Below are 27,930 nucleotides of genomic sequence, written 5' to 3'. Positions count from 1 at the left end.
CCCATTATCAGTTTGGATTAAGTTTGGCTGTAACAGGGTCTCAATAGTGTCTTCAGTATATTTCTCTCTCACCAAAAAAAAAAGAAAAAGGCTGGATGTAGAAGTTTAGTGTCAGGACCCCAGGCTCCTCCTGTCTTGCTGATCTTCTACCCTTTGTATATCACTCATAACCAAGGAGCTGGTGCTCAAGCCCAGCCATCCTGTCTGCATTCTGAGCAGTACCAAGGAGAAAGAGAGGAGAAGGATGCAGTCCTTCCTTTTAAAAAGACTTCCTGCGGGAATTCCCTGGCAGTCCAGTGGTCTAGGACTCGGCACTTTCACTGCCGTGGCCCCGGGTTCAATCCCTGGTCGGGGAACTAAGATCCCGCAAGCTGCATGGTGAGGCCAAAAAAAAAAAAGAAAAAAAGAAAAATAAGATTTCCTGAAAGTTACACACAACACTTTCCCACATCATACTGGCTAAAAACTCATCCCATGGTGGCATCTAGCTGCAAGGGAGGTGCTGTGGAATAGTCTCTTATTGGGAAGCAATGTGCAATGAGCAGAGCTGAAAATCAGGGTTCTTATGCTAAACACAAAGAGAAGAATGGGAAATGGAACTCTAACAGTTTTTGTCACAGTCTTGCTGTATTATTTTCATATAGGTTGCTGGATTTTTGAATAGCTATTATTTTATTTAAGATTTTTATATTTATGTTCATAAGTGATATCTGCCTACAATTTTGTTTGTATTGTTGTTATTCAGTTCAGGCATTAAGGTTATGCTAAACTCCTAAAATGAGTTTGGTAGCATTCTCTCTGTTTCTGTCCTTTGAAATGATTTGTGTAAAGTAGGAATTATCTATTCCTTAAAGGTTTGGTAAAGGTTGCCTATAAAACTATCTGGGCCTTTTTGGGATAAGAGAAACTTTTTGAACTACAGCTTCAGTTTCTTTCATGGTTATTGATCTATTATGGTTTTATTTTTCTTCTTCAGTCAATTTTAATGATTTATATTTTTCTAAAAAATGGACCATTTAACAAAAATAGACAATTTGCAAAATTTTTGGTACAAATATTCTTTCTCATGGTATTATAATTTTACACATTTTTATTATATTTATAGGTTATGCCCCCCTTTTTATTCCTAATACCACATGCTTATACCCTACCTTTCTTTTTTGATTCATTTTGCTCAAGGTTTGTATATTTTATCATTTTAATATATTTTTAAAATTATATTTTATTAGTCTTAAAAAACTAGCTTTTGGTTTGGGTGAACATCTCTATTGTTTCTCTTTTATCTTTAATATTTCCTTTCTTCTACTACTTCTCTGTTATTTTCTTTCTTCTGCCATGTTTGATTTTTTTCAGCCTCTTGAACACTATTTCTTATTTTCTAACGTGTTTTTAAGGCTATAAATTCCCTTCTAACTATACTGCTGTATCTGCATCTCATAAGTTTTGGGATGCAGTGTTTTCATCGTTCAGTTCTAAATAGTTTGTAACTAACTTCCTTTAGGAAGTTCATCATAAATTCCTTTTTAACTTGTAAATTATTTAGAAGAATTTTTTATTTTTTTAGTTTTTTTAGTTTCCAAATGTATTTGTTTGTTTGAGGGGCTCCTTTTCACTTTTGATTTCTAGATTTGCTACATTGTGGTCGTAGAATGCACTCTGTATGATATTTATTCCTTAGAATTTGTCAAGGCTTCCTTCATCATGTACACATATAGCATATATATGGTCACACTTATAAATTGCATTTTTCAAATGTTTATCTTTGATTTTTTTTGGATGTCTGATCTAACAGTTCTGAGTGAGGTGTTTTAAAAATGTCTCACCATGATTGTGAATGTGTCATTTTCCCTGGGAATTTTATTCATTTTTTCTTAATTTGAGAGAATGCTATTTAGTATTCAGGCTTATGATTATTGTATCTTCTTGCTGGGTTGGCCCTTTTATCATTAAATAGGATGCTTTTCATCCTTACTATTGGTTTTTGCCTTGAAGTTGATTTTGCCTGATTTTATTGCTACGTCTGCTTTCTTTTGATTAATTTTCCATTATATCTTCTTCCATCCTTTGTCTCTCAGCCTTCCATAGCCTTATGTTTTAGATATGTTGCTTGTAAGCAGTATGGAGCTAGAGTTAAGTAGACCTATTTAATCCATTCATATATTTTTTGATTACTGATTTATTTGGCCTTATTTCTATCATCTCTTTAAAAATTTTCAACTGGACATGCTTTTTCTTTGCTTTCCTCCTCCCCTACTTTTCTGCCCTCTATTGAACCAATCAAGGTGACTTTATTTCTCTTGTTCCCTCCATCCCTCCACTGGTTTGGAAGTTTACGTTTTAGTAGTGATTTCCCTCAAATTTTAAACAAATATACTTAATTTCATATGTCTCTGATAAAGTCTAAAATTAGTTAGTATTTCTATCCTGAAATAGGCACAAAACAAGAACCTTGGAACACTTTAATTTCCTTCTTAACTCCCTCCTTCCATTTTCCATGTTTTTTTTTTTTTAATTATTTATTTATTTTTGGCTGTGTTGGGTCTTCGTTTCTGTGTGAGGGCTTTCTCTAGTTGCGGCGAGTGGGGGCCACTCCTTATCGCGGTGCGCGGGCCTCTCACCGTCGTGGCCTCTCCTGTTGCGGAGCACAGGCTCCAGACGCGCAGGCTCAGCAGTTCTGGCTCACGGGCCCAGCTGCGCTGCGGCATGTGGGATCTTCCCAGACCAGGGCTCGAACCCGTGTCCTCTGCATTGGCAGGCACATTCTCAACCACTGCGCCACCAGGGAAGCCCTTCCATGTTTTATATATATATATTTTTAAAATTCTTCCTTTATTGGTAAAAAAAAGAGTGATTCTACAAAGCAATCTCAAGGGTCATCAAAGTGTGAAAGCCATCAGGTTTGTCTGGCAACAGGCAGCTTCCTCCTCCTTCAGGGCAGAGCCAGTGGTTCCCATGCCTTCCAGCCCTGAGTCAGCCCTTTTTTTTTTTTTTTTTTTTTAAATTTATTTATTTATTTATTTTATTTATGGCTGTGTTGGGTCTTCGTTTCTGTGCGAGGGCTTTCTCCAGTTGTGGCAAGTGGGGGCCACTCTTCATCGCAGTGCGCAGGCCTCTCACCATCGCGGCCCCTCTTGTTGCGGAACAGAGGCTCCAGACGCGCAGGCTCAGTAATTGTAGCTCACGGGCCCAGCTGCTCCGCGGCACGTGGGACCTTCCCAGACCAGGGCTCGAACCCGTGTCCCCTGCATTGGCAGGTGGATTCTTAACCACTGCGCCACCAGGGAAGCCCCTTTTTTTTTTTTAACATCTTTATTGGAGTATAATTGCTTTACAATGTTGTGTTAGTTTCTGCTGTATAACAAAGTGAATCAGCTATATGTATACATACATCCCCATATCCCCTCCCTCTTGCGTCTCCCTCCCACCCTCCCTATCCCACCCCTCTAGGTGGTCACAAAGCACCGAGCTGATCTCCCTGTGCCATGCGGCTGCTTCCCCCTAGCTATCTATTTTACATTTGGTAGTGTATATATGTCCATGCCACTCTCTCACTTCATCCCAGCTTACCCTTCCCACTCCCCCTGTCCTCAAGTCCATTCTCTACGTCTGAGTCTTTTTTCCTATCTTGCCCCTAGGTTCTTCAGAACCATTGGGTTTTTTTTAGATTCCATATATATGTGTTAGCGTACGGTATTTGTTTTTCTCTTTCTGACTTACTTCACTCTGTATGACAGACTCTAGGTCCATCCATCTCACTACAAATAACTCAATTTTGTTTCTTTTTATGGCTGAGTAATATTCCATTGTATATATGTGCCACATCTTCTTTATCCATTCATCTGTCAATGGACACTTAGGTTGCTTCCATGTCCTGGCTATCGTAAATAGAGCTGCAATGAGCATTGTGGTACATGACTCTTTTTGAATTATGGTTTTCTCAGGGTATATGCCCAGTAGTGGGATTGCTGGGTTGTATGGTAGTTCTATTTTTAGTTTTTTAAGGAACCTCCATACTGTTCTCCATAGTGGCTGTATCAATTTACATTCCCACCAACAGTGCCAGAGGGTTCCCTTTTCTCCACACCCTCTCCAGCATTTATTGTTTGTAGATTTTTTGATGATGGCCATTCTGACCGGTGTGAGGTGATACCTCATTGTAGTTTTGATTTGCATTTCTCTAATGATTAGTGATGTTGAGCATCCTTTCATGTATTTGTTGGCAATCTGTATATCTTCTTTGGAGAGATGTCTGTTTAGGTCTTCTGCCCATTTTTGGATTGGGTTGTTTGTGTTTTTGCTATTGAGCTGCATGGGCTGCTTGTAAATTTTGGAGATTAATCCTTTGTCAGTTGCTTCTTTTGCAAATATCCTCTCCCATTCCATGTTATATTTATCTAGTATTTTGATTATACCTCTTTAAAAAACCCTGCCTTTAAAACCCTTTAAAAAAATCTGTTGTTGTTATATCTTTTATGGTTTAATAGTTTGGATTTACAAACATGTTTTAACAATTTATGTGTTCACTATTGCTTGTTACTGCCCACTGCTTCCTCCTGGGTTCAATTTCCTTTATGCTCAAGTATTGCTTGAGCTTGGGACCAGTTTTAGAGTTAATATCTCAGCTTGAGGTTTCTGTATTTCACTGGTACTACTCATTCAAACCCCATACCCACAACCAGAGCAGCCTTAATATTCTGATTTCTCAGCATCCTACTTCCAGGCCACATACCTGAATCATGACATGAGTTTTCTAGTCCACGTTTGTAAATGAAACAACCTTTATTTTTGGCTGCTGGCTTTATGCATGGGGTCTCCTTCCAGGTCCCCAGGATGCACAGGCTTGGGGTATTTCCTTTAATCCTCCCTGGGCATTACCATCTAGCCTCTAGCATATGTCTGGCCCATATTCCTGTGGCTCACTTGGCTTAGGTTCCCTTTCACCACTAAGGTTTTGAATTTCCTTTTTGTTTCTGATACCTGAAGATGTCTCTTTCCTGCTTTCAAGCTTGGCATTGTAGCAAAACCATCTTTTGGGCTTTATTTGATCCAGCATTTCTATATGTATGGGGGTGGGGGGGGGAACTTCCTAAGTTAGTTCAGTCCACTACATTGATCAGTCGTCAGCAGCAGTTACAGAGAGAAGTGGGACCAATTTTGGAAGCATTTGGAGTGAAGTCAAGGAAGGGTGGGGACAGGCAGAGAATGAGGTCTTCCTTGCTCTTGTGTAGGTGCTTGGGAAGGTTTGGAGGGGTGGGCAGGGGAGGGGAGAAAGTTTATGGATAAATGTCTAAAGAACTGAATTGCTTGGGACAGTTGATCACACTGGGAATCCAGAGGGGGTGACAGGTGGGGAGAGAAGAAATCTGGCGCATCTTTCTGGCCAGGCTCCCTTGCTTGTCTGCTGAAGGCATCCTTAGTTTTACACCTGCACCGTCCTTTCTCTCCCTTATGTCCCTGGCACTTTAAGTCTGACTTACTGCACACCATGCCCCAGCTGGTGCATAAAAGTGAGCCACGAATACCAGCAGCCCTTCTAGGCACACATCCAGGCCTAACCCCCCACCCACTGCCACCCCATTTTCTTGGACTCTCTTGTCCTTGCTTCTGTCTCACTGTTCCCAGTATTTCTCTCTCTCTTTCTATACTTTGGTTTAAAAAATTGCTGGGGAGGAAAAGTTTCTCCTTTTCTGCCTTTCAGGTGTTTCCTGCTAACCTCTTGGGTGAGGAGTGCAGATTTATAGCCCTTTATACCTGGGAGTTGTCTGTGGGTCCTTTCTGTTGCTCATCATCAGTGGTGACTTGGCTTAGAAATAGACAGGGGTTGGGGTTGGTGCCCCTTCCGTTCCATCTCCACCCCACCTCCACCTAAGATTCATCTGTCCACAGACATTTATTATAACCCTGTTATCTGTAAAGTACTGTGCTGGGCACCAAAGATACAAAGGTGAGCAGAGCCAGACACAGCCCCTGGCCTGTGAAGCTTGCTGCCATGTTAATCTAAGAACCTCCCAAGTGATGCAGAAGTACAGCTGAGCAGGAGCCACAAAGGAGAGGTATGTACACTATGAGAGTGTGTAATAGGGGCCTTTGACGCAGTCAGAGGGGTCAGGCCTAGATTTCCTGAGAATGTGACATTTGAGTGGAGATCTGAAGGATGAACAAAAATTAACAAAGCGAAAGTGGGAGCTGAGTGTTCCAGGCAGAAGGCCCAGCAGGTGCCAAGACCCTGTGGTGGGAGGGAGCATAATTAAGAAACAGTTACCACCCCCATCTCAGGGCATCCTACAGCACCTGTCTTCCCAGACCCAGCACACTCTGGGCCATGATAAAAGAATGCATCAAATGTCATTGCTGGATATTAGAAGTCTGTTCCTAAGGCCTTTTGAGAACATCAAAACCATGTGATTTTTGCCTCTCTCTCTAATCATGGGATCCCCTTGTAGCTTCCACTTCTAGATCCCTGCCACTAAGATCTTATCTTAAATTCCAGATTTAGCAAAAACAAAACAAAGTAAACAAGTAAAAACACCATACCACCCAATTAAATTTGACTATCAGATAAACAATGAATTATTTTTAGTATAAGTACTTCCCAAACAGTACTTGAGACATACTTATACTGAAAAAATTATCTGTTATTTATTTGAAATTAAAATTTAACTGGGAGTCCTGTATTTTATCTGACAACCCTACTTAGATCCCCTTGTGCCCAACCAGGGCTACCTGGAGAACTCTGTGTTGGAAGTCCACCCCTTCCTCAGCTTCATGATCATTTCTGGCTTTGGGACCTTGGGAAGAGAATGTGCAGAAAGAACAGGAAGCTTCCATCCTCATGAAGTTATATTCCAAGAGCAGTCCTGCAAAAGCAATGAGTCGCTGACTGACCACAAGCCTGGGGTGTGGACACGGCCTCTATTCCTCAGCATCAACTCCAGGACGGTCACGACTCTTCCTCAATCTCCCACCCTAGCCCCACCTCGGCATCACTGTCACAGCCCCCAGCCTGGGGTGGTGGACTTGGGGATTCCTGATTGATTATATGTTTAAGCTCTTAGATGCTTTCTCAGAGAGGGAGCTGCTACAATGGCTGAGCCTTGCTGAAATGTCCATGCCCATTCTCCCTCCCACCCCCGCCAGCCTGCTGCCAAATACTCCTGGCAAAACTTCTTGACAACTCCTGGATGTTGAGCATTCCCTGGACAGTATGTCTCTTGGGATAAGCAAGTTTCTTCCCAGAGCCTGTTGTGTTATCCCTTAGAGAATCACAGGAGAAACATCTCCCAGAAGTAACCATGATAACTTCCAGAATCACCAGGAATGTGAGCATTGTCACCCTAAAGGACTTGAGGGGAGGAGGCCTCCTCAACCTTGTTAAAAGGCTTGGGGAGAAAATATTGTGAAAGGCATTGTTACGAGTTAGTGATGATTCATAACTGAAGCCACTTTCTATCCTGTGTTTGCAGCGATTGGTGAAGACTGAAGCAAATACTGCCAAATCCAAAACTAAATAGGGACATAAGCCTTGGACTTCACTACCCTGAAAATGGATCAGTTAGAGTTAGGATTAGGTTTGGCTGTGAGTTACAGAAAACCCCCAAATGACAGTGACTCAAACATGATAGAAGTTTATTTCTCTCTTGCTTAGAAGTCCAGAGAGTCAGTTGAGGGATGGTAGGTGCTCCGCAGTGTCAGACCCAGGCTCCTTCTATCTTATTGCTCCTCCATCTTCAGCACGTGGCTTCCATCTCATGTTCCAAAATGGCTGCTTGAGGTCCAGCCATCATGTCTACATTATGGTCAGCAGGGAGGAGAAGGGAACAAAGAAGGGCATGCCCTCTCCTTTTAAGGACATTTTCTGAAAGTTGCACATACTACTTCTGCTTATAACCTATGAGCTAGAACTTAGCCACATAGCTACACCTAGCTGCAAGGGAGATGGGTAAAAGAATCTTTATTTGAAGGGGCCATGTGTCTAGCTTAAAATTGTGGGATTCTGTTACTACGGAGGAAAGGAGAATGGATGTTGGGGGATGATTCGTAGTCTCTACCATCCTTCCTTCCAACCAACCAACCAAACACTCAACCAACGTTTATTTGAGGAGCTGCCCAATTTAGTAAGGGAGACAGATATGTAAATATGTAACTAACTACAATACAATGTGATATGGGGTATAAAAAAGGTTTTATTCAGAGTGCTGTGGGAGAACAGATGGAAATGATCAACAGCAATCATAATAATCAATAACTACAATGGTCTGGCTGGGTTCTCAGTGCTACACTCCCATTATTTTATTTGTCCACCTCCCTTTTTTTTCAGCGTGAGCTGCAAACCTTCCTGCCTCACCACGTAATAGCTAACACTTGCAATGGGCAGGCCACGTGCTGTTCTAAGTTTCTTAGATACATTATCTCATAATAATCCTGTGAGTAGGTACTATTATCATTCTCATTTATAGATGAAGAAACTGAGGCACGAGCCATAGAGCTGGGTTTTGGACCCAGACATTCTGGCTCCAGAGCATACATGCTTAACCACTCTGCTAGCCTACCTCCCCTAAAACTGTTCATTCTCATTCCCTCCCCCAGCCTCCTCACCCCCAAATCTCCAGCAGACAACCTCCCTGCTTACTTCGTCGTAACGATTGAGGTCATTGGTCGGACCTCTCTTCACTTCCGGACCATCCTCCAACTGGCATCTCTTTCCTTGCCTCCTCCAGCAGTCCTGCCTCAGGAGCTGAGGCATCTGGCTTTCTGGTTAAAGCTGCTCCTCTCCCGCAGTCCTAGGAAGGCAGTGGAGTGTAATGGTTTAAGAGCTGGCCTCTGCAGACAGACTGCCCTATATTAATAAGTGTCTGGTCTTAGGAAGTCACTTAGGTTCTCTAAGCCTTAGTTTTCTCATCTGTGAGTAGGGGTGACACTAATGTGAGGATTGAGCATATTGATTCATGTAAAGTGGTTATTATTCGTTCCCCTCCTATCTGGTCCTTGGATTACTGCCTGTCTCTTCTCTAGCTTGAATTGACTTCTCTTTACAGGTTGTATTCGTTACCTATGGCTGCTGTATTATTACAGCACAGTATTATAGCCACTAATTTAGTGGCATCCAATAATCCATATTTATTATCTTACATTTCTAGAGGTTGGAAGTTTGAACTGCGTTTCACTAGGCTAAAAATCAAGATGTTGGCAGGACTGACCCCTTTTGGAGTCTCTGGAAAGCATCCATTTTTTCACCTTTCCCAGTTTATAGAGGCTGTCCGCATTCCTTGGCTTGTAGCCCATTTCTGTCTTCAAAGCCAGCAGTGGCGGGTTGAGTCCTCACAGGCAATCCCTCCAACCTTGATCCTATTGTCCCATCTGCTTCTCTGATTCTGACTTTCCTGCCTCCCTCTTTCACTTATAAGGACCCTTTTGATTAAAATGGACACAACTGGATAGTGCAGGATCTCGTCTCAAGATCCTTGATGTAATCATTTTCGCAAAGTCCTTTTTGCTGTGGAAGGTAACATAGTCATAGGTTCTGGGAATTAGGACATAGACTTTTTTGGGTGGCCATTATTCTACCTACCCCTTGGGGATATGGCATGTGAGAACCATCCATATGTCCCTCCTTTTTCTCCCCCTCCAGCTCTATTGAGATACAATTGACAAATAACCGGATTATCCCTTCCTTAAAGGTACATTGTCTTCTTTCTTCCTTCCTTCTCAACCAAGCTCTTTGGAAGAGTTGTCTTGCCTAGTTTTCTCCACCTCCTGACAACCCCCTCCCATCTGCATCTGCCCCCATACTCCACCAAACTGACTCTTGCCCTGATCACCAGTGGCTTCCATATTGCCAAGTCAATGGACACCTTTCATTCTCAACTGGCTGCATTTTCCAGTTGGCTGCTCATTCCTGCTTGAGACCCTTTTTTGAGGATTTCATCCTTTTGTGGTCCCCTGTCTGCCTTTAGGTGACTTGCTCTTGATTTTCCTCCTCTTCCTCTCTGGCTTAGACACGCCTGTGGCTACGCTGTCTCCACTGGCCCCTGAAATGTCTCTGTTCCCAAGGGCTTTGCATCTTTGTTCCATTTCTCTTTTCTTGGGTGATCTTGTCCCGCACTGCTGGTTTTAAATGCCACTTGCACAAAGATGACCAATTCCTGCTTGTGCTGTGCAGATCTCTGGCTCCTGGCTGGAAGTGTTGGTGAAGATTATGTTTCCAGTAATCCCATAAGCTCCTCAATTTCTTTGGTCTTCCTTCAAGTAGACACAGTGAGAGAGCTACTTGAGGTACTGACTCGAGAACCATGAAGCCTGGGGCATTCATGCTTCTGTTCCAGACTGTGTGGCCTATTTCCATCAAGACACAGTGTGGGGCTTCTCTCGTGGTGCAGTGGTTAAGAATCCGCCTGCCAATGCAGGGAACACAGGTTCGAGCCCTGGTCCGGGAAGATCCCACATGCCACAGAGCAACTAAGCCCGTGCACCACAACTACTGAGCCTGTGCTCTAGAGCCCGCGAGCCACAACTACTGAGCCCACATGCCACAACTACTGAAGCCTGCGCGCCTAGAGCCCGTGCTCCGCAACAAGAGAAGCCACTGCAATGAGGAGCCCGCGCACCGCAACAAAGAGTAGCCCCTGCTCGCTGCAACTAGAGAAAGCCCGCGCACAGCAGCGAAGACCCAACGCAGCCAGAAAAAAAAAAAAGATACAGTGTGATCTTCTCAGGACCCCTCAGAGGACAGTGAAAGACACAGACCCAGTGATGACAAAGGACAGCTCCACGTTTCATGGGGGTAACAGAAAAGCAAATAGGGAAGGCAGATCTTCACTAATGTATTTATTGGGGCAAGCCCCACCTTTACCTGCGTGGTTTGCAATTGCTGGAGCGCCGAAGGAGCCAGAGGCTAACTGGAGCTCAAAGCACAAAAATATGTAAAGGGAGCCAAAGGGCACCCTGACAGTTCAGTTAAACATACAAAACTCTCACCAGAAACAGCAATGTAACCAAACCGTGGGACCGCCTCCAAATGCAAGAAGACGGCTGAGGGAGGGATGGTACGAGGATGGCCTCTGGGCAGTCAGGGGGCTCACAGAAGAGGAGGGGGCTTGAGCAGGGAACCGACAGGCAGTGAAGGGGAGGAAGGCCATTTCAGGCAGGGGAATAGCACGTGCAGAGGCTGAAGTCAGGGCCAGTATATTCTACTTGGGGAGCAAGGAGGGTTCAAGGGAGATGAGGTCAGAGAGGACTGCATCCAGAGTAAATGCTAGCACAGGAAGCCTGGGCTTTATCTTGTTGGCAATGGGGAGCAATGGAAGGGTTTTGAGCAGGGGAATGGGTTGGGCAGAGGTCAGCTTTAGAAAGACTACTTCAGTGCTGGGTGGATTGGTGAGGGAATGTTGGGCCCCAGATCTTAAAATATGCATAGGTATAATTTTACAAGGTATAATTTTTAAAAGGTACAATTTCATTTTATTTTATTCCAAAAATTATTTTATTATTATTTCTTATTGAAATGTAATTGACCTACAACACTATGTAGTGTCAGGTGCACAAATTCAATATTTCTATACATTAGGCATGACCACCACGATAAGTCTAGTTACCATCTGTCACCGTATAAAGTTACTACGATATTACTGACTGTATTACTCATGCTGTACATTTCATCCCTGTGACTTATTTATTTTGTAGCTGGAAGTTTGTCCCTCTCTAATCTGCCTCACCTATTTCACTCATCCCCCACCTGCGAAGTATAATTTTAGAGAGAGGAGGTGCCTTGGCATTGGTACTGGTCCATTCCTGTCATTTTATAGCATATATGTGTGTGTGCTTATATATAATATATATTCATATATATCACATAATGTATTTTATATACACACATACATATATACGTACTAGATGGCCCAGGTGGAGGCCCAGGTGGAGGGTGAGTGACCTCCCAAAGGCACATAGCAACAAGGCCAGCGTTAGAACTCTGGTCTGCCTCTCAGTCCACTGCTCTTCTTCTGTGCTATTCTGAGTGGAGGCAGCAGTGTCCGAAAGGAGGTTGATCCAATAGTCAAGGAAAGAGAGATGCAAGCCCCGACCAGGGCAGGACAGGGCAGGTGCCAAGGTGAAGACCACGTGGGAGGCAATGCGGATATGTTCCTGCTTTCTCTTTCTCTGGGTGGGGGTTGGGACAGAGGGCTGGCTGGGGACTGCACATGAGTGCATCTCTCTTTCCTGGGTCCTGCAGCATCCTTCTGGGCCTGGTTTCTATGGCAACAGGCTCCCAGCAGGCAGCCCGCCAGCTGGAGGGAAGCAGGCAGGCAAGGCAGGCAGGGAGAGAAGGACCAGGCAGCATGAGGAAGGCTAAAGTTGGGGGTGGGGGAGTCTCCTGGGAAGCAGGAGGAGCCCCTAAACCTGGCCCCCCAAATCCCTCTCTCTTCTGACCATATGAGGGTGGAGGTAGCTTAGGACACATGGGCTTTTGTTTCATGGTCCTTGAATTTCCAGACCTCAAACGTCTGTTCACCTCTCCCTGCCACCCTCACATATCCTGACTCTCTCTTCTTTAAGTATTATCTGACCCCAGCCTCATGCCCCTCAGGGAGCACTTACTTCTTCATGGATAAGAGCCCTCACTCTGACTGAACTCAGTGGGGAGGGGGAGAACAAGGTCAATTGACGTTCTGTTTTGCATAAGATTTGCATATTATTAACTCAAAGACAAGAAATTTCCGGGCCCTGTGTCAATCCTGCCAACAACTTAATTCAGCTCCACTGGCACCGGCTGGCTGTGTCTGGCCAGGCTCCGTGCTGAGCCATGGGGTCCCTAGAGGAGAAGTCCTCCCAGCGGCAGCCCACCCCTTCTCCCCCAGCGGCTCTAAGGCAGTTCTTCCTGATGTTCTAGCAGCTGGTGTGGTGGGAAGTTCTTGGGCTGTGAAGCGTGGCAGCCCTGGGTCCAGATCTTGGCTCCACTGTTTTGCAGCTGGGTGACTGTGGGCCTCTCTGTGCTATAGTTTATTCATCTCTCCATAGGACTGAGGGTATACCCATACAGCTGGTATGAACTAGCGAAGACACGTTGTTAAAATGCTGAAATAATTCTGTGTTCATTGGTAAAGAGCGACCACCCTGGACCCTCCCCAGGCCCTTTTGGCCCACAATCCAGCTTCTGCAGGGTGATGCCCTAGCACTTTGGCTTTGTCCGTCTGATTAGTGTCTGCCAGCATCTGTTCTGCCCATGGAGTACAGGTGGTTAAATATTTTGAATATCACCCCTGTCCAGAACCAGTGCAACAGGTAGGTATATTATGTACCGACCCGTGGCAAGGACTGATACATTTAAAGGTCATGAATAAATGTCCATCACTTTGTAGGTTTCCTTTTGGCCTGGGGCGCGGGTGAGGGCTGGGATGAGACGGGGCAGGGGCAGAGATAACCACCAGCTCTCTCACCAGGCGGGCGAGGTTCAAGCGCTCCAACAGCGTGACAGCCGGCGTGCAGGCCGACCTGGAGCTGGAGGGCCTGGCCGGCCTGGCCACCGTGGCCACAGAAGACAAGGCCCTGCAGTTCGGACGCTCCTTCCAGAGGCACGCCTCTGAGCCCCAGCCCGGGCCCCGGGCCCCCACCTACTCAGTCTTCCGCACGGTCCACACGCAGGGCCAGTGGGCCTACCGCGAGGGCTACCCACTGCCGTATGAGCCGCCGGCCACCGATGGGTCGCCCGGCCCCGCCCCTGCCCCTACCCCCGGCCCCGGGTCCGGGCGCCGTGACTCCTGGATGGAGCGCGGCTCACGTAGCCTCCCCGACTCAGGCCGCACGTCCCCCAGCCCACGGGATGGCGAGTGGTTCATCAAGATGCTGAGGGCGGAGGTGGAGAAGCTGGAGCACTGGTGCCAGCAGATGGAGCGCGAGGCGGAGGATTATGAGCTGCCGGAGGAGAGTGAGTGAGGGGACCCCGGGCACAGAGGCATCACGGCAGCAGTGGCCGCTACCGCGATGTGATAGGAGAGGCCTTTGGCCGGGCGTGACTGTGCCTTTCTCACAGTTTGGTCGTATGGCCCCAGACCTTGGTGGCTCCCATTGGCAGTAGCAGGGCATGTTGGGAGCTCTTGGAAGGAAGCAGGGAGCAGCTTCAGATGTCAGAGCTAGGACTGGGAAAGTGACCGGGTGAAAGGGCTGGGCCTTCTAGGAGATGGCTGCCAGCCCAAGTCCATGGGGACTGAGGGGACCCTATTCCCATCTGGGCTGGTGTGGGAATCCAGGTCTGATCCAGGTGTGAGACCAGGACTTCAGGCAAAGGGGGAGGCAGTGCACGGTGTCAGCTCACGTCTGAGGCCTAGGAGAAGGAGACAGGAAGACAGGGCCCTGCATGAGGGAGGACATGCCCTTCCCTGCAAGTGCAGTCTGAGGGGAGACCCAGTCTTAACCGCAGGATCCCCAAGTTGATGGGGTAGTGACTAGAAGACAAGAGTCACACACATGACATTATTTGGTAATTCTCAGTGAGCCGAGGAGTCATATACTGATGAGTGACAAAGTTCTGCCAATGAGTGGTCACGGAGCTAGGGCCTGCCTAGGGCTATTGGGCTAGGCTGGCACTGGTTTCCATCTGTTCTCTGACATGGGAGGGAAGAGGACACAGGAGGATAAGCACTCAAGAAGTATAGATCGTATGAAAGAAGAAACATCCGTGTCTGGGGAGACAGTCTTCTTGGTGAAGTGGGATAGGAGCTGCTTGTTAAGACCTTGAGGATGGGATGGGGAGGGGGCCGGAGGAGACAGACAGATAGACGGTGCCAGATAACAGAGGGGTCAGTCATGCAGGGCAGACTTCCTGGAGGCTGGGTAAGGAGAGGCATCTTTCCTCTCCCCGCATCTCCTTTTGCTCTCCAGTCCTGGAGAAGATCCGCAGTGCCGTGGGCAGCACACAACTTCTCCTGTCCCAGAAGGTTCAGCAGTTCTTCCGGCTGTGTCAGCAAAGCATGGTGAGTGCCCATGGTGGCACAGAGCCTATCAGGTGTGTGTACCTGGTAGGGGACTGGAGTGTGTGTATGCCTGGAAGTGAGACCAGGTGTTTGTCTTGTCTCCCTACCTCCCAGTCCCCGCCCCACTCTCCCAGGTTGAACTTCCTGACAATGAGGGTGGGTTGGGCTTTCTCTGGTCCAAGCTGGGGCTCAGACCCTGCCGACTGACTGCCTCCCCTCTGTCTCCCTCCACTGCAGGACCCCACTGCGTTCCCCGTGCCCACCTTCCAGGACCTGGCGGGTTTCTGGGACCTCTTGCAGCTCTCTATCGAGGATGTGACCCTCAAGTTCCTGGAGCTACAGCAACTCAAGGCCAACAGCTGGAAACTCCTGGAGCCTAAGGTGGGGCAAGGTCCCTTCAAACCAAGAGTCCAGACCCTGGAAAATGCCCTTCCCCAGAGAGTGTGGGCGGGGGCGGTGGGGAGAGGAAGGCAGGAGAAGAGACCCTGGGCAGCACAGGTAGTCCTGGACAGGTGATGGTGACCCTCTTCGACCCTGCTCTTGGTCACTGCCCTCTGCTTGGTCCCACTGCTCATCACTGCCTGAGCTGCAAGAACCCTTTGGTGGCTGCAGCCACCTCGGACCAGCTGTCGTTTGAGGGAGCCAAACTAGAGCTTCCAGAAGGGCAGACTGCCCTCAGCTTGGACCTCGGCACAGAGGGGACCTTCAAGGTCCCCTCAGCCGTCATCTCACCAGACCTTGTCAGTGATGGGTCCCAGCAGCCTGGAACGTGAGCCCTCATTGCCTTGCCTGGGTCGGGAGAACTGCACTCCTCTGGACCAGGAGGGAAAGGCTCCACTCCCCGGGCGGGAGCGAACGCTCTGATGCGAGTTGTGGAAAACGGCTCCACCAGGGGGCGCTCGAGTCCATCTCTTTAAAAAATGAAAAATGTGGGTTTGACCTTGGCAGAACAAGCACCCCTGGGGCTTCGGGGGCCGTCACACGCTCTCAAGAACCGCTCTCACGAGTCAGAGGCGCGCGCTGTTAACCGCTCCGGGCCGCGGGGTCGCCGGTTGGGAAGTCGGGTGGGACCCGCGACCCGCCCCCAAACTAAGTGCCGCCCCCTCTGCCGGCAGGAGGAGAAGAAGGTCCCTCCGCCGATACCAAAGAAGCCCTCGCGGGGCCGGGGCGTGCCGGTGAAGGAGCGCTCCCTGGACTCGGTGGACCGGCAGCGGCAGGAAGCGCGCAAGCGGCTCCTGGCGGCCAAGCGCGCCGCCTCCTTCCGCCACAGCTCGGCCACCGAGAGCGCCGACAGCATCGAGATCTACATCCCCGAGGCCCAGACCAGGCTGTGACCGGCCCGGCCCGGCCCGCCCAGCCCAGGCCCGGGCCCGCGGTTTTCTACCCGTACTGTACACCCAGCGTCGAGGTCACTGTGAACGCGGGCCGCCCCGTGCGCCCGCCCCGCCGGCACCGCACGCCCCGGCCCTTCCTGCCCGTCACGGTCTCGTGGGTTTTTTACCTTCCCGACCCCACGCGAAGGCGCCCGGGCTGGGCTGGGGGCCGTGCCTCTCCGCCCTGCGCTCCCACCGGGACCCCCCACCTTCCAGGTCCGACGCTTCGTCCCCACCTCCTCCCCACGGGCACCATCTCTGCCATTACTTACCCCACGGGCCAGGCCGGGCCGGGTCCCCCATCTGGGCTCTGCGTCCCCCCCCACCCCGCGGGGCTGGGCTTCGTGGGGAATCAAGCTTCGTGGCTTTTTATGAAGAATCCCGAACCCCGCCTAGGAGCCCGCCCCACCTTCCCAGGGGCTCTACCCTCAGCCCTCAGCCCACCGGGCCCAGGGACCACAGTGGCTGGACCAACCCAGGACCAGGGCGCCTGGGCCTCTCCCCTTTCCCAGCTGCTGGGGAGGGGAGATGGGGGCTTCTCCTCACCACACCTGTGGCTGTTCCCACATCCCCTTGAGTATCCCAGGAAAAATAAAACGGCAGAACTGCACTCGAGCCAGCTGCTCTCTCCAGAAGAAGCCACCTCTGCCGAGCGTGGGGGACGGGGTGGAGGGAGGAGAGGCCGGAGCCCAGGCTTTTGGTTTGGGCAGAGCGGGTTTGTCTGGGCCAGCTGGGGGAGAGGGGATTCGGCCCCCTGGTGGCGACAGAAGACCTGAGCCCTCCTGCAGGGGCCCGGGTGGGGTGAAGAGGCCTGTCTTCCAATTCCTCCTAGTTTAGTCCGGTTCCTTTTCTGCCTTCCAGTTCCCCAGGGTTCCCCCAGAAAGGGAAGCCCAGAGCCCAATGTCTGGCACACAGCGTGTGCTCCATAAACAGGAGGGCTGCTGTTCTTCGAAACGGGCAAATACTGGTTTCCTTTTCCCTAAGGGGCCAGTGTTCTTTCTGCTCCAGAAAACTGTTCAATTCTGTGCTGTCATGTTTTCTGATGCCTCCTGTGCATGGGTACATTGATGGGGAACAAAAGAGAGAACAGAACTTTCCTGGGAAGCTCAGTGGCATCCCAAACCTAGTAGTGGTGGCTAATATTTATTGGATGCTTGCTGAGGGTCAGGCAAGATGCGAGTGCTTTACATGAACGTAGCTCATCCTTACAACAGATGAGAAGGCTGAAGCCCAGGAGAGGTCAAGTGCCCTGGCCAAAGTCACAGGCAGACCTAAGAGTGGTGGACCCAAGTCTGTCTAATGTAAATCCTGAGCGTTTAGCTCTACAGCCTTTTGAGCCCAGAAAGAGTTAAATGGCAGCTCCTACCCACAAAGCCCTCTTTCCAGTCTTTGGGTTGATGTGTCACTCTGAGGCAGGAGGAAGAACCTTCCAAAGGGGTTGGCTGCTCTTCTGGGCCACACTGGACTAGCCAGTTCTTCTCATTCATTTATTCAGCAAATATTTGTCAAGAACCACTGTTGGCCCTGTCTAGCACCTGAAGGTAGCTCTGAACAAGTTAATTTCTGCTCTTATGGTGCTAACAGCCATATGGGAAAAACAGACAAGTAAGCAGTTACATTATAAGGGTGAGTGCTGGAAAGATGACTAGGTATTAGCCACTGAAGGAGGGCTGGGAAGAATGTTCAAGATCAGAGAACAGCTGGGCAGAGGCTTGGAGGAGAAAGAGGTATTGGGAGTGCAGAGGCTTGATCATGCTGGGCTTTTGGGTCAATTTGAGGAAGGTGGGCCTGGGTCCTGAGGGCCATGGGGAACCACAGAAGGGTTTTGAACACGAGAGTGGCATGAATAGATGTTTTACAGGCTGGTCTGGAAGACCACCTGAAAAGCAAGAGGTCATATACCCAAACACTTGTTTGAGACCACTGGGAGGTGAAGAGGGCTCCCGTGCGATCCAAATTCCCAAAAGTGAATCAGCTTGGAGCTGATCCCAAACAGATTCCTGGGCCCTGTGCAAGACTTAGTGAATAGAGTCTTTGCTCTCAGATGAGTTTTTTTCGCTTATCTATTTATTTTGGCTACGTTGGGTCTTCGTTGCTGCGTGCGGGCTTTCTCTAGTTGCGGCGAGCAGGAGCTACTCTTCCTTGTGGTGCACAGGCTTCTCATTGCGGTGGCTTCTCTTGTTGCAGAGCACGGGCTCTAGGCACACGGGCTCAGTAGTTGTGGCTCGCCGGCTCTAGAGTGGAGGCTTAGTAGTTGTGGCACATGGGCTTAGTTGCTCCACGGCATGTGGGATCTTCCTGGACCAGGGCTCGAACCCGTGTCCCCTGCATTGGTAGGCGGATTCTTAACCACTGCACCATTTTGATGGCAACCAGGTTTGGGAATACTGAAATTGGATGACTCAAAGTTTCAACTAGAAATGTTCATATGTCTGTTTCCCCCAGATTTGCCAAGTGGGGCATTGGCTGAGTGACTTTATCATCCTGAGGTTCAGTTTTCTCACCTCGAAAATGGGGACCTGGGAGAGGTTTGAACTAGACAATACTCAGAGCAATCCTATGAAGCAGGTATTGTTATCACCCCCATTTTACAGATGAGAAAACCGAGGCTTGGAGAGGTTCAACAACTTAGCCCAAATCACGAAGCCAGGAAGTAGCTGAGTCCAAGTTTAACCTCTACATTATATAGCTTTTTATGGGTCTCTGTGTTTTTCCAGAAACTGGGCCAGGCTTGCCAGGACCATGAGGTATATGGGAATGGACACGGAGAGACGGGTAGCATCCGAGACTGTGTGGGCATCCTGCTACAGACGTGATGTCTAAAATCTCCCCGTGTGGGGCTGATGTAGGGGGTGTGTGGGGAGTCTCCTTAGGGTATTGTGGCCCAGGTAGTTGTGCTGGGCTCCATGGCCATGTGAAGGATTAGATCTAGTCCCTGTGCTTGAGTTGCTCCCATCTGGCCATAGCAAGGCACATAAACACAAAGTTATGGTACAAAGGGAGGCCTGCTCTCCCAGAGGGGCTGAAGAGACCAGAGGAGGGAGCCTCTAGCAGCCGGCGAGTCTAGGAAACCTTTCTGCAAGAGGAGCCTTTTGAACTGGGTCTTGCAGGATGAATTAGAGTTTTGTAGTCAGGGATGAGGAGGGAAGACATTCATTTCAGGCAAAAGGACCAGCTTAGGCAAAGGCATGGAATGCTATGTGTGTGTGGGATAATGGGAAGAGCAGAAACTGGAGAGAGGTGACAGGCTAGGACGGGTAGAGGGGAAATAAAGGAGATGTGGCTGGAAGGCAGCCATGGGTTTAAGCTGGAGAGTCCATGGCTTTATTTAAGTGTTTGAAAGACTCTTTGGCCAACAGAATAGAAATGGACTGGAGGAGGCAATGGAAGGCAGAGAGACCATTGAAGGAGTTGCCAAGGTGGTCCAGGTAAGAGATGATGATGAATTTGAGAGACATTCAGGAGGCATAGGTGCTATAAACTGGATCTGGGGAATAATGCAGAGATGAAGAGGCCTTGAAGATGTCACTCAGGTTTTTGGCTTGGTGAGTAAGTAATGCCATAAATGGACATAGGACATTACAGAAGGAGTAAATTTGAGGAATACTAAACATACTGGTGATCAATTACCAAGCACTTAGAAGGTGCCATATACTGTAAATGCTAAGCATTTTATACACATTAGGTGATTTAGTACAGAACAACCGAGGGGGGTGGGTACTATTATTGTCTTTTTTAAAACAATGAGTGTAAACAGCTTTTCTGAGATTAGCAGGCAGCAGGGTCAGGATTTGAACCCACAACTCTCTGATTCCTAAATCTGTGCCCTGCAGCCCCACTCAGTTCTGCCTGACAGAACTGCTAGCCACTACTTGAGACTCAGCTCAAGGGCAGGCTCCTCTGGGGAGCCTTCCCTGATTCTTCCTGGGGCTCCTTCTCTGTGCTACTTGTGCATGCTCCCGTCATCACATTTCCCACACTCTCTCGACATTTTGTAGACCCCTCTGCTTCCCCATTAGTCAGACAACTCTTGGGGGAAAACATGGTCCCAGTCATTTTTGCATCCCAATGCCTAGCACATGTTAATTGGCTGACTGAATGCTAGTTATTCCAGGCAATTCTGTTCCCTTGTCCTCTCTCAGTGAACACGTTCTGCTAATAATGGTTTCGTACACATTTCTTTATTCTTTATCTGTTCCTTTTTCTCCACCTCCATTGTCAGAGCCTAGCATTGAGATCTTTGAGATCATAAAGGAAGGGTATCTACCCCGATAATGCAATCTAGGAGGCTTCCTACCAAGGTGTCCCTTGAGCTTGAAAAACAAGACAGAGCTACTTTGGTATAGAAAGGTAGGAAGGGCACTCCAGGTAGACGAAAAAGCGTAAATAAAGAGGTGTGAAACAGTTTGGTCTGCATGGGGGAATAGGAGGGGTTTAGTATGTGTTACTAAAGGTAAATAAATACACCTGCCTGAGACTAGTGGAATTAAGGTGGAAAGACAGGGCTAGGTGGGGGTGTTATGGAGCTTAAGCTTTGGTGTTTTTTTTTCTATATGTGATAAAATAGACATCTGTACAGGGCGCAGTGGGGACACAGAGGAGGCAGTGAATACTTGCACCTAAGGGGTCAAGTAAGACAGGTTTTACTATATTTCAATTATTTGTATACTAACAATAGTACCATTTATTTCCCTGCTTGTTATGTGCCAGCACAGCACTTTGCATACATTGTCTCATTAACTCTCACAACATCCTGTGAAATAGGTGTTATTACCTCTATGCATAAGAAGGAAAGGAGGCTCAGGCAGATTGACAATGTTCCCAAGGTCACGTGGCTAGAAAGCTAGCCCAGACCGGAAGAGTTCTTAAGAGTTCTAGATTTTACTCTGCTGAGACCTTCTTGAGGTCAAGGATCATGTTTTTTATTTTTCTGTGCCCAGACCAAGGACTTAGAATAAGCCTAATAAACATCAGTTGAATACATGAATGCGTGACCTTCCACTTTCTCCACGCGGAAGCCCGTGGTGATGTCACTGGGAAACCTCCGGTCCGGGAGGGGGCGCTGTATCCCTCTCAGCGCAGCGCGGCCCGTTGCGGAGCCCTAGCTTCCTCAGGCCTTTGGCTCTGGAGCTCAGCCAATCCCTGCGCTCCGAGGGAGCCGGCGTCGGTGGGCGGGGTCCGGGGCGAGGTCCCGCGGGCCGCTGGGAGTGGCGGCTTCGGTGCTCACCGAGCGCCGGCGGATCGCGGGTGGAGGGCTGGGGCCGGACGGCGGAGTGTGAGCTGCGGCGCAGGTGAGCACTCGTCCCGGCAGGCAGTTTCTACCCCCGAGCGGCTGCTGGGCCGCCCGTAGCTGTGGCTACGGCTGGTAGCCTTGACCTCTGAGTTAGGGGAAGGGAGATGGCGAGCGTCCGCTGCGGCCCTGACCAGGCTGGACTGCTCCCTCTCTTCCCCGGGCTCGGCGTGGGAGTCTGAGCACCCTGCAGACATTCTGCAGCCCGGGCTTCTCGGCCTTAGGCACGTGGGTGAGGACAGACCAGACGAGGCCGTGAGCGTGGTGGGATAGGGGCAGGGGACCGGGAACCCAGAGGAGGGAGAAGGACAGACCCTTAGACCCTGACCTCCTTGCGCTGTCATCCCCGGACCGGACTCAGTAACGGTCAGAATTAATTCTTCCATCCAGTCAGGTCTCCTCTGCCCTTGTTAGCAGTTCTCAAATCTCGGACTGCGGCTTCGTGTCTCCTTGGGCCTCCGAGGCCCCCGGCACAAGGGCAGGTTTCCCGGCAACCTTTACCGTTTGACCTTCACCGGACGCTCAGGCTCCTTCAGTGCGGGGCTGGAAATATTTGCCACTTTTGCCTCTTTCGTTTTGACACCCTGGAGATGACTTGTTAGAGTATCTAGCTTCTTGTAATCAGCAAAGGCACCTGCTGTGTTCCTGCCGCCTTTCGAGGGCGGGTAGTTAGATGACTGCGGTGGTTTTACACAAGTGAGTTGCTTGAGCTCTCATTCATTCACCACAGTTTTTGAGCACTTAATGCCGGGCGTGGTGGGAGGGGTGGGGGATGAATAGGGCACAGTGGGGACGCACAAACATGGGCCTTGCCCTCTTGGAGGGTAAAGTGCTTTGAGAAATGCAGACAAATGGGGTAGGCCAGCCCAATGTGTGACACAGAGAAAGCGGTTATAAATGTTGAATAAATGAAAGGATTAAGTTATTTGGGAATGATTAGAATGTGAACCCCACCACAAAGGGAGACCTCGGGCTGCATGTGAGAGATAATATTATTTGTGGACTCATGCTTCATATATTTGAAGACAGATTGGAAATCTGAGTGGAGAGTTGGCTGTTTAGGAAAAGTGTTCACTTATAGAGAACTTGTTTACAGGTAGGAAAGAAGAAAATGAAGTATTAGGTTTGAGATTCTTCAAGGGTGCCTCTTTTAACAACTCCTAAATCTTGTAATTTCACAAATCTCTGAGTGTAATCTTAGAGTTTGCAAAAAGGGAAGGTCTTCTAGGTAGTGAAATGCCAAGCTGATGGGAAAAAATTGCAGTAAGTTCTCCTCAAGTCCAGGATTTGGACAGAAACCGTACACCTATTTGCAGTGTGTTCTTTCCAGTAGAAGGAGCATAGGTGTTGAAGTTGGAGAGGCCTGAGTTCAAGTCAATGTCTCTATCACTTCTGGTGATCTTGGGCAAGTTAAGCTTATGTCCCTGAGACTTTGTGGCCTTCAACAAAAATCTGGGCTAATAATTCCTGCCTCATAGAGGCGTTGTGAAGATCAGATGATGACTAATGTGTTAATTGTCCAGCATAGTGCCTGGTGCTAAGACGGGGACTCAGAGGGCAATCTTGGAGCTGCTGCAGTTTTTTCCTTGGTGATGGTCCATTATAGTCTTGGGTCCACAAAATGCTGGGGTTCCTCCAGAGAGAATTGGAACCAAAGGGAGAGGGAGAGAGTCATCTTATCTTTGGTGAGGTTCAGACCAGACATAGCTAGATTGGAGAAATACCTGCAGGGGCACAAAAGGAATGATCTTTCACTTGAGACCTCTGGGCACGTTACTTAACCCTCTGGTCATGCCAGCTACATCAAGAGAGCGGACATGCGGATTAAAGGAGACAGTATATGTAAAGAGCTTAGCCCAAGGTCTGGCATGTAATAAGTGCTCAATAAATGGAGCTATCACTATTATGATAATTGTGAATAGTCTTTGATAATTGTTAATAATGATAATAATCATTTGAGACTAAATGGCTATGAGAGTGACCCAATTTGTGTGTTTTTACATTATCCTGGTGTTGCCTTACTTCATTTCTGGAAGCCCTGGGGTCATTCCACTTCTTTGTTTTTCTGCCATGGCTTGTACAGTAGTTTTTTAACATAGAATTTTCAAGTTCTAGTGTGTCCAGAGTATGTATAATGGGCTGGTGATATTTTTAGGAGCTTATTGTGCAAATATGAGGATATGGCTTTGGTTGAAGAGAGTGTATTTTGGCAGCAGATTTGTAAAGAAGAGGTTTGTCTTGTTAGAAAAGTCAAGTTCGGAATAGGAAAAAACCAGTATATCTAAAATCCAGAGTGGTTGGGTAATGGTTTGGGGTTTTGGCTGCCTAAATACGTTGCTTATTCTTTATGTGGGGCAGAGGAACTGCTTCTCATTAACCTGGAGACAGGAGACTCCCAGGGGTGAGCGTGGTGGGGAAAGGATGGCTGGCTCTGCTGATGGGGGAATTGCGTAGAGCAGAGAAAGGCTCTTACCCACTCTTAGAATGTTGGCAAGTTGTGCAGGGAGGGCCTGGGGTCAACAGTAGGATTGAAGCTTTATTAGGTAAGGCTCAGAGGTCCTCTCGTGGGGAACGCTGCCATACGTGGTTGCATAATTGTCAAAGAGTGTAGTACGTAAAAGAGATTCTTTCCCCCTTCCCTAACAATTGACTCTTCTGAAATTTCCTAGATTGTTTCAGAGACCCAACTGTTGCATAAAGCAAGGTGCCCTCTTGCATTGCTCTGCATGGGGTGGATGCTCAGTAAATTGTGCCAGGCTGCCTGGTGAGTGGAGAGCCCTGGTGGGTGGTCCGTGTTTGGTGGGAAGGGGTGCTGCTTCTCCCTAATGTGGCCTCGTGCTCTTCTGCAGATGTCATGTGGCCTGTGCTTTGGACCGTGGTGCGTACCTATGCTCCCTATGTCACCTTTCCCGTGGCCTTCGTGGTTGGGGCTGTGGGCTACCACCTGGAATGGTTCATCCGGGGGAAGGATCCCCAGCCTGTGGAGGAGGAGAAGAGCATCTCGGAGCGCCGGGAGGACCGCAAGCTGGATGAGCTGCTAGGCAAGGACCACACCCAGGTCGTGAGCCTTAAGGACAAGCTGGAATTTGCCCCTAAAGCTGTCCTGAACAGAAACCGCCCGGAGAAGAATTAATGGAGGACACAGGGCCCTATGGGTCCTTCTGGGGGCCAGGACTGGTCCCGCCACCATGTCGACCCAGCAACCAGAACCCACATCTGATTTGCTTTATTGCTTCTTCTGGCCCCTCCCGCCCCACACAGCCACACACATACTGGCTGCTCTGCTATGGCCAGGCAGACACACTAGTAGCTGAGGGCCCAGTGAAGAGGAAGGCCCGTGAGGGTTCTGGCCTGAAGGCTGCCTCTGCTGGATGGTGGCCACAGCTGCTCAGGCTTCTGCGCTGCTAGGTGCACCCCTGGGAGGACAGTGATGAAATGAACATTGGCTGTCAGTCCCTGTGGGGAGGCAGTTTGGCCTCAGGTGGGAGTGGCTGGGATTGGGGTGATGCCTTTAGGAGGGATACCTACATGCCTAGTTCTAGTTTGCACTGGGAAGAGTTCAGAAATCTCCCTGGCTCCCTTCACTAGCTTGCTCTGTCCTTTGTGCTCATTCTCCCTGAAATCCTGTCCGCTCAGGAAGGGGATTCCCCTGGGAAGGAAAGCAGTTTTCTGTTCTTGGGAGCCCCGGCTGTTCACCTTCGGGCAGGTGAATTTGCTTGAAAACAGTCACCGTCTTTCACCCCCCACCCTGTCACTGTGTAGTGCAAAACTTGATTAAAGTGGCGTCTGAGAACCATTTTGATCTAATCCTGTCTTCCAGGTGGTGCTGGGGTCTCCTGGGAGCTATGCAAAGCAGGCATCTCCGGGTAGGATAAAATTGGCCTTTAACTAAGGACTTTGGGGCCCTGGAAGCTTTGTTTTACTAGCGTGGCTGCATTGGATCCTGGAGGCGGTGAGTCCTGGAGGCGCAGGTTCCCAAGGGCCTTTTTATCGTGATGACATGAGGCTTATATACTTTCAAAGTCTACATTAAGAGTAGACCAGGGAGCTTAACAATTGCTATCAAATTTTCCAACTTCACACACACATGCACACATACTTTTCCCTATAAAAGTAGTATGTGTACATTAAATTTGGTAGGGGTTTAAAAAAGGTTACCCACACTCTGAGGGCTCTAGTACAGATAAAATGTTAACATTTTGGTATCTTTCACATTCTTGGACTAGTTTTTTTAGATACTTATTACTGTACATTTAATTTTATATTCTTTTTTTACAGAGTGTTTCATATCGTCATCACTTTCCTATCTTATCACATGGTCTTCATAATCCTAATTGTTTTCATTAGCTGTATAATTGCCCATCAAGTGGGAATATAGCATAGTTTGTTTTTAACAGTTTCCCTATTGCTGGACATTTGGGTTGTTTCTAGTCGTTCACTAGGAGAAATACTGCAAAGAGTATCTTATATAAGGATTTTCCTGCATTTTTGGACTAAATGGTAGGAACAGTAAATGGCATTTTGGAGATTAATCCTTTGTCAGTTGCTTCATTTGCAAATATTTTCTCCCATTCTGAGGGTTGTCTTTTCGTCTTATTTATGGTTTCCTTTGCTGTGCAAAAGCTTTTAAGTTTCATTAGGTCCGATTTGTTTATTTTTGTTTTTAATTTCCATTTCTCTAGGAGGTGGGTCAAAAAGGATCTTGCTGTGATTTATGTCATAGAGTGTTCTGCCTGTGTTTTCCTCTAAGAGTAAATGGCATTTTGGATGAAATGGGACGAACGGTTTTAAGGGCCTCAATGCATAATACTAAATGTCTTTCCTGAAGGGCAGTAGGAGCTTATACTAAATGCTGCCACTAAATATGTTGTCGGTGAGGTTGGAAGGGGTGAGAGCAGAGAGGCAGACCTGTTGCCTCACAAAGTCAACTGACCTTTAACCTGAGTGAGCAAAGGCAAGTAATGAGCATTTGATGAAGAATGAACCTGCCTTAAAAGGGGGAAGGTGTTTGCCCTGCCTCTTACCTCAGGATCTGAGGCCCAGTGGTGTTAACAGGGGGTGAAGGTAGAATTCCTGAACAGATAGAGATGCCGGCTGTGGAGTGGGAGGAGCCGGGGAATGTGGAACGTAGTAGGCAGGGAAGGAGGGGGCAGGTTGAGTCGTGGCTCCCCCTCAGTCGCCGAGGCCTGGTGGGAATGTGGAGTTGCTGTTGCTTCTCAGGGCATAAATCCGATGGGGGGCGTGGGGAAGCAGGGTCTGCTGCTGAAGTGAGGATGACGTTTCTGGTTCTGAAAGGATGTGCTAATAAGCTCAGCTTGGTTACAGGCTCAGGCTGACGCAGGCCTCATGGGCAGACCAGTGCTGCCCCCCTGTGGCAGTTCTGAGGACGACCAAGCCTGGGATCCCTTCACTGGGCTAAACCACCAGTAGCAAACTCTCTCGCCTACAGGGGTCAGTCAGGTGGCTTAAATGAGCGGCCAGGCCAGGTGCTAGAAAAGCACAGGCCTGCCTAAAGGGGGCAGTGGCTGTGCAGCTTCTTCCAATTTGTGCTGCTTGCCCAGAGATACCAGATTGTTGGGTTTTTTTCCCCTCTCTAAAAGATGCCAGAATTTCAGATTTTTGTGGATTTTTTTGGGGGGTGGGGGGGAGGTGTGGTATGGAAACTTCTGATTTTTAAATGTTGACAGTTTATTTTTAAAAAAATTCTAAGCATGTTAACATACCCATACAGTTAATTTGACCCAGTGGCTGCCAATATTGCCACCTGTCAAGCTGCCCCTTGCCTTCTAATGAAATCTTAGAGATGTGCTTTGTTTTTAAGCAGTCTAACAACTGTGGCAAACATTAGATCCCAGGATTGGTTCTCTCGAAACACTTTTGGGCATCCTGCACATATGTAGTTTAATATTGGCCTAAGCAAAACATTACAGGACAGAAAACCTACAGAAATAACACAAAAAAAGCTTTCCCACAGACTAAGACATTTTTGGATATTCAGATATTTTAGAATAACCCTGCCACCACTGATGTACGTCCTCCCAGTGCCTGATGGAAGAAGCACTATCTTTGGAAATCCAAGTTGCTCCCTTTTTCTAGTCTCACTTTGTGCCCCTTTTAAATAATTTTGTTTCCTCGGGCTTGCCCTCGCTGAATTTTTGCCTCCAGCAAGTCTGTTAGTATTCTCAGCTGGCTCGCTCTTTCCCACGGGCTGGCTGAGCTCCGCTGCTACCGCGGGGCTATGAGATCGTGCGTGCTTTCTTGCCTCTGCTCAGGTGTCATCAGGCAGCGGGGTTTCTGTGGATGG

At 48.4% G+C, this 27,930-nt stretch overlaps 2 protein-coding genes across 4 annotated transcripts in view; both read left to right on the top strand.

Moving 5' to 3' along the window:
* DLGAP3 (DLG associated protein 3) overlaps nucleotides 1–16,970 on the top strand; it is a 61,687-nt gene extending 44,717 nt beyond the window's left edge. For both annotated transcript variants that reach the window (XM_036843440.1, XM_036843355.1), the window contains 4 exons: nucleotides 13,434–13,918; nucleotides 14,872–14,963; nucleotides 15,201–15,344; nucleotides 16,079–16,970. In XM_036843440.1, coding sequence (XP_036699335.1) covers nucleotides 13,434–13,918; nucleotides 14,872–14,963; nucleotides 15,201–15,344; nucleotides 16,079–16,297 — 940 coding nt within the window. In that variant the 3' untranslated portion in view covers nucleotides 16,298–16,970. The remainder of the gene's footprint in view (nucleotides 1–13,433; nucleotides 13,919–14,871; nucleotides 14,964–15,200; nucleotides 15,345–16,078) is intronic.
* A 4,445-nt stretch (nucleotides 16,971–21,415) lies between these two features.
* On the top strand, nucleotides 21,416–26,158 carry SMIM12 (small integral membrane protein 12). Of its 2 annotated transcripts, XM_036848913.1 has the most exons (3): nucleotides 21,501–21,627; nucleotides 24,296–24,390; nucleotides 24,476–26,158. In XM_036848913.1, the coding sequence occupies exon 3, from the start codon at nucleotides 24,481–24,483 to the stop codon at nucleotides 24,757–24,759; it is 279 nt and encodes a 92-aa protein (XP_036704808.1). In that variant the 5' UTR covers nucleotides 21,501–21,627; nucleotides 24,296–24,390; nucleotides 24,476–24,480; the 3' UTR covers nucleotides 24,760–26,158. The 2 variants fall into 2 exon arrangements, with proteins under 2 accessions (XP_036704815.1, XP_036704808.1); XM_036848920.1 differs by lacking the exon at nucleotides 24,296–24,390 and having other exon boundaries at nucleotides 21,416–21,627.
* The last annotated feature ends 1,772 nt before the right edge of the window (nucleotides 26,159–27,930 follow it).

This window comes from Balaenoptera musculus, chromosome 1 (genome assembly GCF_009873245.2).
Source record: "Balaenoptera musculus isolate JJ_BM4_2016_0621 chromosome 1, mBalMus1.pri.v3, whole genome shotgun sequence".
NCBI lineage: Eukaryota > Metazoa > Chordata > Mammalia > Artiodactyla > Balaenopteridae > Balaenoptera > Balaenoptera musculus.
Note: the sequence above shows the minus strand (reverse complement) of the source record. Positions and strands in the feature narration are given on the sequence as shown.

Excerpts from the sequence above, each read along its gene's own strand:
- SMIM12 (XM_036848920.1), top strand. The coding sequence starts at position 24,481 with ATGTGGCCTGTGCTTTGGACCGTGGTGCGTACCTATGCTCCCTATGTC.